Below are 15,205 nucleotides of genomic sequence, written 5' to 3'. Positions count from 1 at the left end.
ACTGTTCAAATCAAATTAAATCAAATCAAAGTTAAGGCACAGTGAGAAAACAAAGATGACATAGCTTTTTCCTATATTTACTTTAATATAAGATCAAAAATTACATGCACCTATTCTTATTTTTGAGGGTTTCCTACAGATTTCTATATTTAATTTCTATAACAATAACTGTGTCTTCTCAGGGGGCCCTTATATTGTTGTGTCGCTTAACAACAAGCCTGCGGTCTTATTACTACAGCTATGTTGTGGAGTTTGTCCGCTTGCACTGAAGCAGCTGTATCTCCATCTCAACATGAAGGTGTGAGCCTGCTGCTCTAATGGCCCGGTGAGTTCATGACATGGGGGAGGACAAAGCAGCTTTTATGACTTATTCGGGCAGGAGGCTGCACACTTTGAGAGGCAGCATTTACCTTCTCATCTCCAATCAGGGGATTTGAGCTCTCCTAATCCCTTGTGGCATCTACCTCAGGAGGCAGGAGCTGAGTGGGGAGGAAGCCTGTGCGGTCAAAGTACTTTTGACTAAACTTAAGCATTCATATCTGCGGATCTCACTTGCTGAGATAGCATATCGAGGGTAATGCTTAACTAAAAAATCATGGTTTGTTTAGCCAGATATCCCATTAATCATTGCAGTTAAGCAGTTAATGTTTATAATGTTGTTTTTCGGCTGCCTACTGTGCATTTAAAGAAGCACAGTCATTAAAATGCACAGATTCTTATTAAAGAAAAGGTCAGGGATTTGAAACTGACGTCATATTTTTATGCAGCAGACACACAAGTTCATTACCTTGCATTCAGTCCCACGAGGAGTTACTGGTGACTTCAAAAGTAGAGTGGAACAAAAATATCCGTGATGCTGACTTGGATGAAAGAAGCATGACTTTTACAGCGATATATACAAGACCGGCCTGCATGACCCTCCCACTCAGTGGAATTATTTACAAAGTAGCCTTTCTTACTCCCGACCAGTGTGGATCATAATGTGTTCATTATTGCAATGAAGGCACAGGGTGAGAACTGTGAATAGAAAATCCTGTTCAGAATGTGAAAAATGCTTTTGTACCCATTCGTTTGTTGTTGCGCTTCAGATTTACAATTTGCTGTATAAAGTGCATGTATTTGATCAGAAATAACTATTACTGATGTTTGGAAATGTGTCGAAAAAAATATAATTATGTTTTACCAGATGCCTCTATAACTTTGCTTATTTTCTGCCATCTAATAGTGGTATAGATGTGGCTACTCCTAATAATCATGGCTTTGAATAATCTGTGTATGTGGATGTAATCACTGTGACTGCTCCTAATGCTTTATTTCCATCTGTTTTTCTGCTTCGGGATTTGTATGACATCAGTGAGAGTGAATAACTTAATATGGCACACAACTCTTGCTGTGAGCACAGAAACTCCACCCACACACTGTTTGAGCCATTTGTTTGCAAAGGACAGCCAATCAGACTAGAACAGCTTTAAAAACTTACAGGCCTTAAGCAGTAAGGAGCTTGATTTAGACAGAGGATGAACTGACCTCTTAGGGACTCCTTTAAAGCTTAAACTGAGTACAAGAATAAAGATACAGTGCTAAAAGGGAGTATAATAGCTTTGATGCTTTGTTAATTTTTTTTAAACAAAGATTTAATGTTTCATGCAAAAAAAGAGAGAGAAAGACAGAAGTTTGTTTGTTTTTTGTTTTGTTTTGTTTTTTTGGCTGTAAAAAGAGTGGAAACATCTGGGGAAAAGAAAACAGCTGATACTAGTCAAAGACAACAAGGCAGGGAGGTAAACTAAAAAAGAGCTGAGGCTCAAAATACAAGAGAATATTAAAAACAAATATACCAATAAGCAACCTAAGAACCAAGAGAAGCCCCAAAAGACCTCAAAATTCAGAGCTAAAGATCCAGAATCCACAATCATAGACTCATCATAGATGAAATGTTTATTAATGATTACATATCTAATGAATACAGTTTACATAGTTTGAAAATGAATTTGTTTTGATTTCAACAATAAATAAAATGAATATGCATTAATATATATTTCCCATCTCAGCCAGAATGAAATTGTTATGTTGGGTATGCAGTATATCTTCAAACCACAAGAGGCCGCTGTGCAACAAAAGAAATTCCTCTTTGCCGCTTCACTGTTTCCACCATATGGACACCCCATTCTTTCAACACTGGTTGGGGGCGAAGATGAAAAGGGTACACTAAAGGAGAGGAAACCAAAAGAAAAAAGAAAAACATATCAGTGGACTCATTTCATTCATAGATCAAAGCTAAAGCCTCTGACGCTATAGGTTTTTGCCCAATACGTCCACTTTAAAGTTCATAGTACCAGAGGCACAGACCAAAACATATTCTTCAAGTAACAAGGAGTAAAAAATTCAAATGTAAAACATACAGGGCCTCCAAAACAGGACATTTTTCCTGTTAAACGGGTTGATCAACATTTACACAATGATCTAATTGGTCTAATCTAAAATGTTGCTGAAACATCACTACAGATGTTCATAATCACCTCCCCATCATCAATCTGTCTTTCCCTCCCATAGACATAGCGTGCTTATCTCTGCTCCCTCCCCAACCTTTGAAGAGAGCAAACAGGGTTTAATGTTAATCTTATCTCCCTGTCTTCTGTGCCTCACTGAGCATGATGTGTGAATTGCATCTGAACACAGTAAATAAGATCATTTATCAAGCACATAGACCAGGTGTAAACTTTTATCACATTTTTATTCACCTAATGAAATACTGAGTCATGCCCCCTTTTTTTCTTTGCTGTTGCGAAGTGGAGCACTGGACTCCCTGTCAGCTTCCTGTAAGTCACCTCTAGTTTCTCATCATCTCTTCCGTCACCTTTCTCTCCACATGCGGTGTCACCAGTATCACCATGAATGAATGAAGTAAAAAGCCCAACATAAAAGATCACAGGAAATACACATGCAACACGCAAATTTGTGGGCAAAACATGCATGCATGCATTCCAGGAATAGAGCAATGAATGTGGCACTCGTTTTACTGTCATACCGCAGCTATGCTCCCCCTCCCCTCCCACTAAACACACACACGCACTCACACGCCCCTCCACACTTACCGGAGGTCTTCTGACAGGACAGAAATAGAACAAATTGTCACGTCAGTGTCAGTAAGCTGCCCTCTGTTAAAACTCAGACTCGTGCGCATGTGCCAAAATTCAGAAAGTTATGCTTGCCTGTTACCAGCTCCAAGTGGTGGCTCAATATATAATATATATTGAAATATATAAAAGAAAGAAAGGTGTCAATTAATCGTTCATATATATATTTTTTTCAACATTAGGGTGTGGGGGAAATAATAGAAATAAGCAGCTATTACCCAGTCACATTTACACCCGTGTTTGAAGCATTTTCTTGCATTAAGCACGTATATATCAAAGCACCGCTCTCTCTTTCTCGCTCTCTCAAGCCCGCACTTTCTGTCTCTCTCTCACGCGCAGACATGCGCGCACGCTTTACAGAAGCCGCGCGAGAGAGCGCCGCAGTCACCACGTCACTGAGGACGAGTAACTGGCCGGCCTGAATTCATCCGACCGGGGGGAAAAGACAGACCGAGTTTAGGGGCCGCTGTCACTCTGCACCGATACTTCCTGCACCGAGAAGGTAAGCTGCTCTCTGTCGTTCGCTGTCGGCTCCATATAATGGGTCACAAATTAACAGAAAAGTTTGCTGAGGTGTCATTTTTAAATGTGCCCCTGGCACCCGTGGCTGCAGAAGGAACGGCTGTAATAAAATTCAACTCGAGGAAAGTTTAAAATGAAACTTAATTCAGAAAAACAATATACCATTAGATTTAAAGCCTCTGATTTAAAGAATATCCTTCGGTGTGTGTGTGGGGGGGGGGAATTAACAGAGAAGGGTGTGGCCCTGTGTACATATAAAGGGAGAGAGAGGCCGAGAGGCCCTGTCCCCCAGACCTGTCTTCTGATATTAAGATAAACTGCGCGCGTGCTATTTTTGGGAAAGCCTCACTGGAGTCTTAAACAAACAGTACAGTATTTCAAACCATGTGGAGTACTCTTTCCCCCCTCAATTTAGCATAAATTCTTTATTCCTTAAAAAATATTTGTAAGTTCAGTGTAGCCTACTTCTGTGTTGTGATTCTAAATTAAGTATCGTCAGTCTAGAAGAAGTAGCTTCTCTGTACTGACGCCTCAACATGTTTACCTTGTCTGAATGTCTGCATTATAGTCAGAATATAGCTGCATGGGAAATGTGGCTCCAGCTTTCCTGCAAGTTTAAATAAAACATATTCCATCCATCAATGTATTTTTGTGTGAATATGAGGTTGAGTCTAATAGAAAGCAGGCCCCCTTCTGCTTTTTGCTCCTGCGCTCTAGCTAAGAACAGCCTGGATACTGAATAACAGTACCTCTTTGTATTTACTCAGGAAATAAAGATCATCATTGTTTGCAACATAGTTTCATCCAAAGCTGAGGTGAAGGTCACCTTTCACATTGCAAGGATGTTTTCCAGTGCAACTGGCTACCTGTACCTCAGCATTTCTGTTTTCCCTTTAGGCCTGAAACTATTGATTCCTGAGCAGTGTTGACATATAAGACCAAATATAGACATGGTAAGTGGACAAGAGCTTGGTCATCTGGCCTTGTATCATGTTAGCTATAATCAAACTGCAGACCAGATCTTGTATCAGTGCAGCAGAATGAATTGTTTTGTGTGACACTGGCGTGGATAGAGTGAGGCTGCCATCTGCCACCATGTGAGCCCTGCACAACATCAAAAACAGGAGTGTAGAGTGTCAGTGCTACCTGCAGCACCTTGTTATACCTGACGGCATTTTTCCAGAATGACTTTGTGAAATTATTTAAGGTTAAACACAAACTAACTCTTACCTCTTTTAAAGTTTGGGCACCCGATGAAACAAATTGCACTTATAAGGGGAGGGATGCATAGAAATCAACTTATTGTTATTAAATTCACTTTACCGAACCGTGATTAGTTTAGTTAAAGTCTGTTGCTAGGGGCTTGTGTTTGTGGCCTGTTGCCACGTGGGTGAAGCTTTACAGCTGTCCTGAGGAGTGATGTTAAGCAGAGCATATACAGTGGCTTCTGTAGCTGGGCGGAGAGCACAACTTGGCTGACAGCCTCAATGCAGCAGTAACCTCGAGAGCAGCTGCTGCAGTTTCATTTTTCAGCCGTTTTTGTGAAGATCATATTATTACAAGATCATAATGTTGATATTTTTCATCCTTTTTGAGCTATTGCATATTAGATGGTCTGATGTGTAAAAGTTCTGTGTGCAACCCGACCCTGTCTACTTTCCCGCCCCTGCACAAACAGGCAAGCAACATACACACACTCTGATCTGTTGGGGGTGAGACAGGTGCAAATACTCAGCTGCTGTCACTGCTGCTACACCACTCCACTACTCTCAGCATGCAAGGAGGTGTGGGTTGAGATAATGCATTGTTAGAGAATGGGACATAAAGTGCAAATTTATTAAAAAAGCAAAGTGTATGGTTAAAAAAAGGGTTTACAACTGGTCTGCTCTGGAGGTGAGCAGCATATGCAAAGTCATAGCAAAGCCAAGCCCACTGCTGTTTCGAGCCATCTGCAAAATGCAAGCTGTGGCTCAAAATGTGAGATCCTCTTCTCTCATACTAGCCTTTCTTTTTTAGTCTCCTTTTTTCTACAGAAAAGCTACACTGATATGTTGACATGTAACATGAAGAATGCTCACATGTTTGGTTGTGTTAGCATAATTAGCATAGAAATGTAGTGACAGAAATTAGAGGAATTTATCCTGATGGAGACATTAATGTATCAAATTTCATGGCTGTCGACTAAAAACCCAATATTTTAATGACACATGGCAGTAGAGGAAAACCGTATGAAGCAGCAAAGTCACTGGACTTGATGACTGATTGTATCAAGTTTCATAGCAGTCCATTTAACAGTTTTAAAATGCCATCTCCAGAATCACATTGCTAATATAGCAAATAATCAAAAATACTAATGTAGTATATTTATGTTGTATCAGGTATTGTAGACCCTTGTTGTTGCTCTTGGCTGGTAGCTGGTGGCCTCACCTCTGTAACCACAGACCAGTGTCATTGCTGTATTTATTTATTATTCAGTTTATTATTAAAAGACACCTTTGACCTAACCATACCGAACAACAGAAATCTTGTTTCAGATGTACTTTGATATCATATGTTCTTGTCACTTCTTATTTAAGCATGAAAGAGTAGCATGTCTGTGTTATTTATTCTTATCTTAACTGAAAATGTTTGAAATTGACTTGAACTGTTCACTCTTTCAGGTGTTCAGAGGTACAATAACAGACGCTCCCGATTTTGACCCCACCGCTGATGCCGAGGCCCTTTACAGTGCTATGAAAGGCATTGGTGAGTGCCCCGCTCCTCCGTGATTCATGGCCACAGAGGTGTAAAGGTCATCGTTTGTCCTCCTCACTAGTCAGTTGAATCATCACTTGACGAATTTCTCGATGCTGTCTAGGATGAGTTTTTAGGTCTTTGTTGAAAATGTTTCTTTTCTGTTTCTCAGGAAGTGACAAAGAGGCCATCTTGGACCTGGTCACCTCTCGAAGCAATGCGCAAAGGCAAGAAATCATCGCAGCTTACAAAAGCAACTTTGGACAGGTAAACAAATACATTTTTAAATGCTACAGCTGTGGTCAGAAGTTTACTTGGCATTCATCTGTTAATTTCAATGATCTAATGATTTATTTTAACCATTATTTTTTTCCAGGTTGCAATAAATGTAGAGTATACATATTTAATGGGTTTAAAATAAGAATTAGGTGCACAATTTTGAATTTATTTTGGAGTGTCTTCAATCCATGCAGGGTCAAATGTATTTTACTGACCAATATTTAGAGAAACTCAGTGACGATCTAAGAAGGACAATTGTAGATTTACGCAGTTTGGGAAGGTCTCCTGGAGCCATTCCTAACCAGCTGCAGATTCCAGGATCATCACTACAAACAACTGTACGTAAAGTTATTCAGATGTGTCACCATTTTGTCAAGGGAGTAGACCAAAACTGCCATTCTCAGAACCCAGGAACCTCCGAAGCTCAAGCCTGCCATGAACTGGAAACTGTTGGAACACCAGCATCACTGTCTCCAATGAAGAGAGTTTGAAATCACCACGGACCGAGAGGATAGTGAGGAGCATCTACTCCAAAATCAACATACCATTGTAGAAAAGTCAAATACTTTCTCGAGAAATCTTTATGGTTAGATGAGACAAAAATTGAGTTATCTGGCCAAAATAATAAGAGGTATGTTTGACGGAGTAAAGCCGAGGCACCCAATTCTTGTTTTTGTTTCAGCCATTAAAGATCTATGCCATATAGTCATTTCACTGTGGGAAAATAACAGCTCAAAGAAATTATTGAAAGCCCAAAATGACCAGACATTTACGCCCATGATGAGTGTATGTGAACATCTAAGCACAACTGTAATTTCCAGACATTGCTTAGACACTTTAAAAGCTTAAGATAGCAGTTTTGAGTCCAGCATCACCGAAATTCTCTTTCATCAGGACCTGATTGATGATCTCAAATATGAGCTCACGGGAAAATTTGAGCGCCTCATTGTCAGTCTGATGAGAACCCCGGCCTACCACGATGCCAAAGAAATCCATGATGCAATCAAAGTAAGCCAAAAAATTTGATTCGCTCTCACTCCATATTAAATGAGGCAGAAACTGTTTCACATCCGCCTTCATACTCTGTTTTAAGGGTGCTGGAACAAATGAGAGATGCCTGATTGAAGTACTGGCTTCTAGGAACAACAAACAAATACATGACATGGTTGCAGCATACAAGGACGGTAAGATGTTTTATCTAAGACGTCACTTGAATTACGCATCTGATAGTATTTAGAACTGTCATCTGTGTACCCAGCCTATGGCAGAGACCTGGAGGAGGATGTAATCGCAGACACTTCAGGCCACTTTAAGAAGATGCTGGTTGTTTTACTTCAGGTGAGTTGACTAAGTAGGAAACTCAAACACGCTTTGATCACTGTGCCTTTAAACTCTGACTAATCTGCAGTCTGTTGTTTTGATTCAATACTTCTAGGGGACCAGAGATGAGTTAGGAGTAGTGGATGCAGACCTGGTTCAGCAGGATGCCCAAGTAAGTATTTTATAGCCAACATAAAAGCTAAACATGCACATGCTGTTTGACTTTACACAGCCTTTGTTTGAAGAATACTTGAAGTGTCCTGTTGTAAGAGCATCCTTTACTTTCCTTTTAAAGTATCATATTGGTGGCAGTGCTGAATGGCCTCTGTTGCTTTAAATGAGTATTGTGCTGACACGCGGAAGCGCTGCAGTCAGTTTAGCAAAAATTAGTTCAGCAGATGTGTATGCATTTTTTTTAAATGAAGACTAAACATAAAAGCTAATGTCAATCAAGAATTTTAGGCATTCAGGATAGTGCAGTGGGTATTTGGCTTATTAATTAAGGTCAGTACAGCTTCCTGTGACCCTGAGATAAATCTTGCACCAAGGTTGTTATAGTTAACTAAAACTCAACTAAGAAATAAATGTAGATGTGAAAAAACATTTTAAATAACTAAGATAAGAATTAAAAAGTAGAGATCAGAATAAAATCAATTAAATGAAATGATTTTCTGATTTTGTAAAATTAACTGAAATAAAATAAAAATATAAATATCATTAGTTTTAGTGTTTGTTACTTTGGTAAAATTTCATCAAAATTTGCCTTATGAGGCTTTCATGAACGTATTTCTAGAAATGTTAATGTCTATAAGACTGTAAGTCAGCTGCTCTAAAAATCCTGTGTTTCTGTTGTAATACCTGTACTGATTTACTTAAATCTTGCCTCTGACACGATGCCCTGCTCACAGTAATAATTACTAAAGACTCAAACTAAGACTGAAAGTAATAGAAACTAAACTAAAACTAAACATTTTCAAACAATAAAAAACTGAACTGAAACGAGTAAACTCACTCTGGAAACCACCTGAAACTAAACCGAATTAAAACCAAAAATAAATAAAAATGAAATATAATTACAAAATACGAAATTATAATAACTCAGCCCTGGACCCTATCTGTTTTCTAAACTCTCTGTAGGATCTCTATGCAGCTGGAGAGGAGCAGTGGGGGACGGACGAGGCCAAATTTATCATGATCCTGGGAAACCGTAGTGTGACCCACCTCCACATGGGTAAGCTCAGTTCTCCGAGAAAATATCTCAACAATGAGGCGTTCCAGTCATCCCCACTCTGACCTCAAGTGACTCAGAAGCTGGCTGTCCTCAGTATTAGCCTCCTGCTACTATGTGTGTTACCTAAACTTGCTAACATGCCAGGACAACCATTTTAGTCAAATCTGGGGGGAATTAAAGCACAAAGGCAAACTCAAGATTTTACACAATAATGACCCAAAAGGATGAGATTGGTACTTTTGTGCAATATTTTCCTCTGTTTGTTTAGTTTTTGATGAATATGAGAAGATTGCAGAGATGAGCATTGAGGACAGCATTAAGAACGAGCTGTCTGGAGACTTTGAGAGACTGATGCTGGCCGTTGGTAGGAAATGCACTGAATGCACCATTGTACTTTACATTGTGACACAACACAGTGCCTAATTTGGTCATTTTTCTCATAGTCCAGTGCATAAGGAGCGTTCCCATGTTCTTTGCCAAGCGCCTCTACAAGTCAATGAAGGTAAGCTCAAGTAGCCATTCAGTTTGGTTCCAGTGTGTTTGTAGGCACACTTACTGGTACAGTTATGATGAATGAGGTCTTGTTAGTGACAGATTGTTAAATTTATTAAAATTGCTCAGGATTACTTAACTGTTGCCACAATGCATTGTCCCTCAATCCCTCCAGGGTCTCGGTACAGCTGACAACACTCTGATCCGGATCATGATTTCTCGCTCTGAAATTGACATGTTGGACATTCGAGAGTGTTTCCGCCTCAGATATGAGAAGTCACTTTATAACATGATTAAGGTGAGAAAGAGAGGTACAGCATGTTTTATATGCACTCTGTATGTGAATATAGAGCACTTATATGACTTTGTGTGTGTGTATATCAACCAGGATGATACATCAGGGGATTACAAGCGGACTCTGCTCAACCTCTGTGGAGGGGATGATGAGTAAGTTTTAGGAATGCTGCATCCAGAAGGGGGTGCTAGAGGACCACTGTATGGCGTTACTACTGTTACTTTGAACTGTATAAAAGCTTTATTATCTTAATGAATGCTGAGGCTAATGGAAACTCTTTGTTGAAGCTTATAATTGATTTAAACAAACTTACGGTGCAGAGACTGTATTTTAGTCTTCTTCCTAGAAATGTTCCCACTATTTACCGCTTGAGTTTCTGGCTTTGCTGAGTGTGCTATGTTTTGTCAAACCGGTCATTGCAGCTTAGCTGGAGAATTCTTCCCTGAAGCTGCTCAGATAGCCTACAAGATGTGGGAATTAAGTGCCATGACCAGAGTGCAGGTTTGGGCTCCATCTGCTCCCACCTTAGATGTGTGATTGCATGTTTGCCTCAGCAGAGCCTTGCATCTCCACTACCTGCTGGCCCTGTAATGATGTGCTATGGCAATATGCTAACGGTGTTATGTCTACACAGTGAAGGCTTTGTCTAGATGTGATCAGAGTGCTGTTCGCTGAAACACAAATAGTTTTCTGTTAGAATGAACTCTCCAAACCCCCATTTGGAGAGTGAATGTCAAAAAGATCTCAGCATTTTTGACAACAAAAGGCTGTCTCTCTAATGCTTCCTGAAACTGAGCTGTTTTTCATCCTACCAACCTTTTGCATTGTTAGCGGTGTCATGAATTCTAAACTCAAGAGGGCACCCGCCCCCTCAAATGTCAAGAGATTATTATCATAAAGCCAAATGTGTTGCTTCATAATTTTTTATCAGATAATAAAAAAATCTTGAATAACAAATAATTTCTTTTGCATGTTCTTCAGCCCTCTTTGTGCTTTTAGTTCAAGCTTACAGATATGGATTTAATTAACGGATATTAGTAACTTTGCCACTCTGTGAGTAAATACTAATTGTCAGTCTTTCAATTTTGTAATGTGCACTACCTCAGCTGAGGCCTACAGTCCGCCCGGCGCCTAATTTCGACCCTGCTGCTGATGCACAAGCACTGAGGAAAGCCATGAAGGGATTTGGTATGCAAACCCTGCTATATAAAACACACTGACACTATCCTGGCAACTTTGCAAAACTCTTTTTTTTAAATTTTTTTTTTTTACATATGGCATTTCCTTTTTCTTTATAACAGGAACAGATGAAGATGCAATCATTGATATTGTTGCATGGAGAAGTAATGCCCAGAGGCAAGAGATCAGACAGGCCTTCAAATCCCTACTTGGAAGGGTAAGACACAGGAATGATAGAAAATATGGCTAAATCACAAAATATTACCTTTATTCATTTATTGTTATATGTCCTCCACTGGATACGACAGCTTTTAACGACTCACTGTGTTCGGCATTCCAGGATCTGATGAAGGACCTGAAGTCTGAATTGTCAAAGAACTTGGAGAGGCTGATAATTGGGCTCATGCTGACGCCAGCTGAATTTGATGCCAAAATGATGAGAAAAGCAATGGAGGTAAAGTAGGAGTTAAACCAAAACACCCACTGATTTCTCTCTTAAATGACACTCCAGTGCTAATATGTTACATTTCTATGAGTAGTGAACACGGTTCACATTTAATAATCCCCCATATACTGATACCTGTTTCCCAAACACGTGGTGGTTGATATTTGGCCGAGATAAATTACATAGAACACATTTTATAGTCAAATAAAAATGTATTTATAACTTTTCAACCTGACTGAATTTCCTTATGTGGCAAACCTGACTCATCCTCTGCTCTCAGCAGAGAGCACTTGCGTGCAGATGGTGTTTCATAATTGTTTGTGTCCTCGTTTTATGCATTTTCAAATAGTGAAATATAATAATTTGGTTATTTGAAGGCAAACAGTCAAATTATCACCTAATATGGGAACTGAACAGATGAAACCTGTTTTGGATAAGTAGTAAGTCTTGGATGTTGACAACAGCTTGGAAGTCCAGTGTGTTATTTAGAATTAAACAGGCAGCTAAACTTTGAAATGGGCTCTTGTACCTTTTTATATTTCACAAAGCACTACCTTGCTGGGTCCCACACATACAATAATCAGCATAGAGTTAGAAAGCCTATTTCTTTAAAAAAAAACAAACAAAAAAAAAAAACAACAGGCACCAAAATAGCAAAAAATGAAGCTCACACTAGCTTTTTTTCCTAGGGGGCTGGGACTGATGAACACGCTCTCATTGAGATCCTGGTTACCAGGAGCAATCAGGAAATGCATGCCATGAATGCTGCCTATCAGGGTGGTAAGTTTCGCACCAGTTTGGCACCAGATTAAGGCTTAAAGAATCACTTGCTTTGTCCTAAAAACCTTTGTCAGGGCATGTAATATATCATACTTTGCAGCCTATAAAAAGTCTTTGGAGGATGCCATTCAGTCAGACACATCAGGCCATTTCTGTCGGATCCTCGTTTCTCTCGTGCAGGTAATGTCTGTCATCATCATGAGAACTCACACTGTGTGTAATTTCCACGCCCACTCACAAGTTGCAGTCTGGTAGTCTGGTTTGTGTTCTCTGTTACACATAGATCTATTTAATCACCTCCCTAACTGTCTTTTATTGTGTCTTACAAAAAAAGTATACGTTTTTGGTTAACCACTAGCCTTACAGAGCGGCACTAATTTGCATTTAACCTCCTTGTCTGTTCAGGGTGCAAGAGAGGAGGGCCCTGCAGATGTAGAAAGAGCTAATGCAGATGCTCAGGTGACTGAATGCATCCTTTTCTTTACTGTGTTTAAATATGAAATGTAAGAATGGATCTGAAGGTTTTGTGTTCCCACTGTTCTTCCTGAACAAACCAGGAACTTGCCGATGCATGCAATGCTGACTCAGATGACATGGTGATGAAGTTCATGAGCATCCTGTGCACCAGGAGCTTCCCTCATCTCAGGAAAGGTAAAGGTCATCACAGATATGTAGGTTGCAATGATCTTTACAAGTGTTCAACTAAATTTCTCCAACAAAATGCAGTGGATTTTCGTGCTCTTTGCTGTTCACAGTGTTCCAGGAGTTTGTCAAATGCAGTAACAAGGACATTGAACAGATTATTAAGAAGGAGATGTCTGGAGATGTGAAAAATGCATTTTATGCAATAGGTAATAACTATTTTTCACTACAGACTTTATTCTCCTTTACTTTCAAGTTTGCCACAGCGGATGATACTGTTGATGAAATCCAATCTGGGTGACAACTTCTCAGCTGTTGCATGTTTCTCTTGTCTTTGCAGTGCGCAGTGTAAAGAACCAGCCCTCTTATTTTGCAGACCGTTTGTACAAAGCCATGAAGGTATCTCTTCATCCTGTTTTAGATGATTTAGGGTTAGATCAGTTATTCAGCATGTCATCTGGATACTAGATGTCAGCCGTAACACGTGATTAGGTCACTTTTATTGGTGCAGAATCCTGTGTTGTCTAAGTCAGAATATACAAAGTATTTATTGATCTCCTCTGCAGGGTCTTGGTACAGACGACAGAGCGCTGATCCGCATCATGGTGTCCCGTAGCGAGATCGACCTTTTTAACATCCGAAAAGAGTTCAAAGAAACTCACGATGCCTCCCTCCATGAATTCATCCAGGTAGAAACTATGATTGTAAGTCTGAGTCTTTGTCTACTAACACCTCTGCTTGGCATGCTGTGTTCACATGTGACTTGTGTGTCTGTGGAGGTTTGGTTTAATTGCTTTGGTCCCGCTGTGTGCAGAGCATGCAGTGCACATCCTTTTTCTGTTGCTGCGGTAAGGTGGTGGGGTACGGTAATCTATAGCTCTCTGCGGTGGACTATGGGTCTGTGGCCACAACACAGCTGTTTAGGAATTTCCCTCTTGCATTCTTCCTCTATCTCTGCTCTGTGATTGGCTGACAGATGCAGAGACAGGAAGTTCCTAAAAGCAGTTCTATAATAACTTACAGATGAAATCAATGTGACACCAATAAAAACAAGCTGCCCTGGATTGGTTTGGAAAACACATTTCCACATTATGCAAGAGCAAGGATTGCTTTATCTTGTTTTTATGAGTTGTGCAGAGAAATAACTGAATTGATCATTTATTAAATTAATTCAATTTAATTGTACATTTTCAGTTTGCTAGTTTCAGTTACAAACGCGGTTTCAATTTGAGCAGTTTCTCAAAGTTTAAATCTGTGCATGTTTTGAGAAATATGCTTACTTATGTTCCTCTGAGAGTTTGGGGGAAAGCTTCAAATCCCAATCTACGCTATTAATCCACCTTCCAGCACCTCTTAAAGCCAACAGCAGGAGATTTATTGGTTCTGTTTCCTCTGGAAAATACCAGCTTGTGTTACCCTTGTTTCTAAAATGTATACTAATATAAGCTAACCAGTTGCCCTGCATAGTTTCGTTTTTGCCATAAAAATGTGAAATCTTGATCGAGATTATAAAGTAGAAATCTTTATCTACTGTATGAGTGTCAGCTGATAAACAGGGGAATTTCCACTTTTAACTCCTTTGTTGATATAGACCGATTTCTGAGCTTCTCTTCTGCATTTAACTATTGTGTAAGCCAGAAAAAAGCACTGCCTTCCAAAACATGACCAAATGATTTTTCCACTATTTGTGTTTTTATGACCATGCACAGGGTGACACGTCAGGAGACTATCGCAAAACCCTGCTGATTCTCTGTGGAGGGGAAGATTAACGCAGTTATAGCCCCGCTGCAGCTCAGTTCACAGACTTTACTGACCACAAGACTGTTGACAGAGTGAAACTGTGATGGTTCACGTCAGCATCTTTTCTCAGTGTAACTGCTGCCACTCTTCAGCCAAATCAAGTGACCTATGACCTCGCAGCCTTGCAAGCCAGTTTTCTGCTCTCATGTCTCAACTTCCTGTCCAGCAGGATGAGACGTTTTTTTTTTTTTTACAGTGTTATACGCTCACGATGAAGATGATCATGTTCGCATCTGTAGTGTATTTAACAAGTAGGTACTAAAGCAGAACCTTTAATTTATAGGCCATCCAACAAATACTGTGATTTGAAGGTAACACACACACCTGAATAAAAAAAAATACACAATTGAAAA

The 15,205-nt window shown here is 39.7% G+C and overlaps 1 protein-coding gene across 3 annotated transcripts; it reads left to right on the top strand.

Moving 5' to 3' along the window:
- Nucleotides 1-3,462: 3,462 nt before the first annotated feature.
- Nucleotides 3,463-15,205, top strand: anxa6 (annexin A6). 3 transcript variants are annotated; one of them, XM_005719645.2, is made up of 26 exons: nucleotides 3,463-3,636; nucleotides 4,424-4,471; nucleotides 4,554-4,609; nucleotides 6,317-6,401; nucleotides 6,562-6,656; nucleotides 7,563-7,676; nucleotides 7,762-7,852; nucleotides 7,927-8,006; nucleotides 8,104-8,160; nucleotides 9,126-9,219; nucleotides 9,488-9,583; nucleotides 9,663-9,721; nucleotides 9,887-10,009; nucleotides 10,100-10,158; nucleotides 10,429-10,507; nucleotides 11,113-11,194; nucleotides 11,308-11,402; nucleotides 11,526-11,639; nucleotides 12,320-12,410; nucleotides 12,511-12,590; nucleotides 12,816-12,869; nucleotides 12,968-13,061; nucleotides 13,166-13,261; nucleotides 13,393-13,451; nucleotides 13,619-13,756; nucleotides 14,762-15,205. In XM_005719645.2, the coding sequence occupies exons 3-26, from the start codon at nucleotides 4,607-4,609 to the stop codon at nucleotides 14,819-14,821; spliced, it is 1,998 nt and encodes a 665-aa protein (XP_005719702.1). In that variant the 5' UTR covers nucleotides 3,463-3,636; nucleotides 4,424-4,471; nucleotides 4,554-4,606; the 3' UTR covers nucleotides 14,822-15,205. The 3 variants fall into 3 exon arrangements, with proteins under 3 accessions (XP_005719702.1, XP_005719703.1, XP_005719701.1); XM_005719646.2 differs by lacking the exon at nucleotides 4,424-4,471 and having other exon boundaries at nucleotides 13,619-13,741; XM_005719644.2 differs by lacking the exon at nucleotides 4,424-4,471.

The sequence above is a fragment of the Pundamilia nyererei genome, unplaced genomic scaffold (assembly GCF_000239375.1).
Source record: "Pundamilia nyererei isolate P.nyererei 1_Seehausen unplaced genomic scaffold, PunNye1.0 scaffold00001, whole genome shotgun sequence".
Lineage (NCBI taxonomy): Eukaryota > Metazoa > Chordata > Actinopteri > Cichliformes > Cichlidae > Pundamilia > Pundamilia nyererei.
This window is presented reverse-complemented; position numbering and strand designations above follow the sequence as displayed.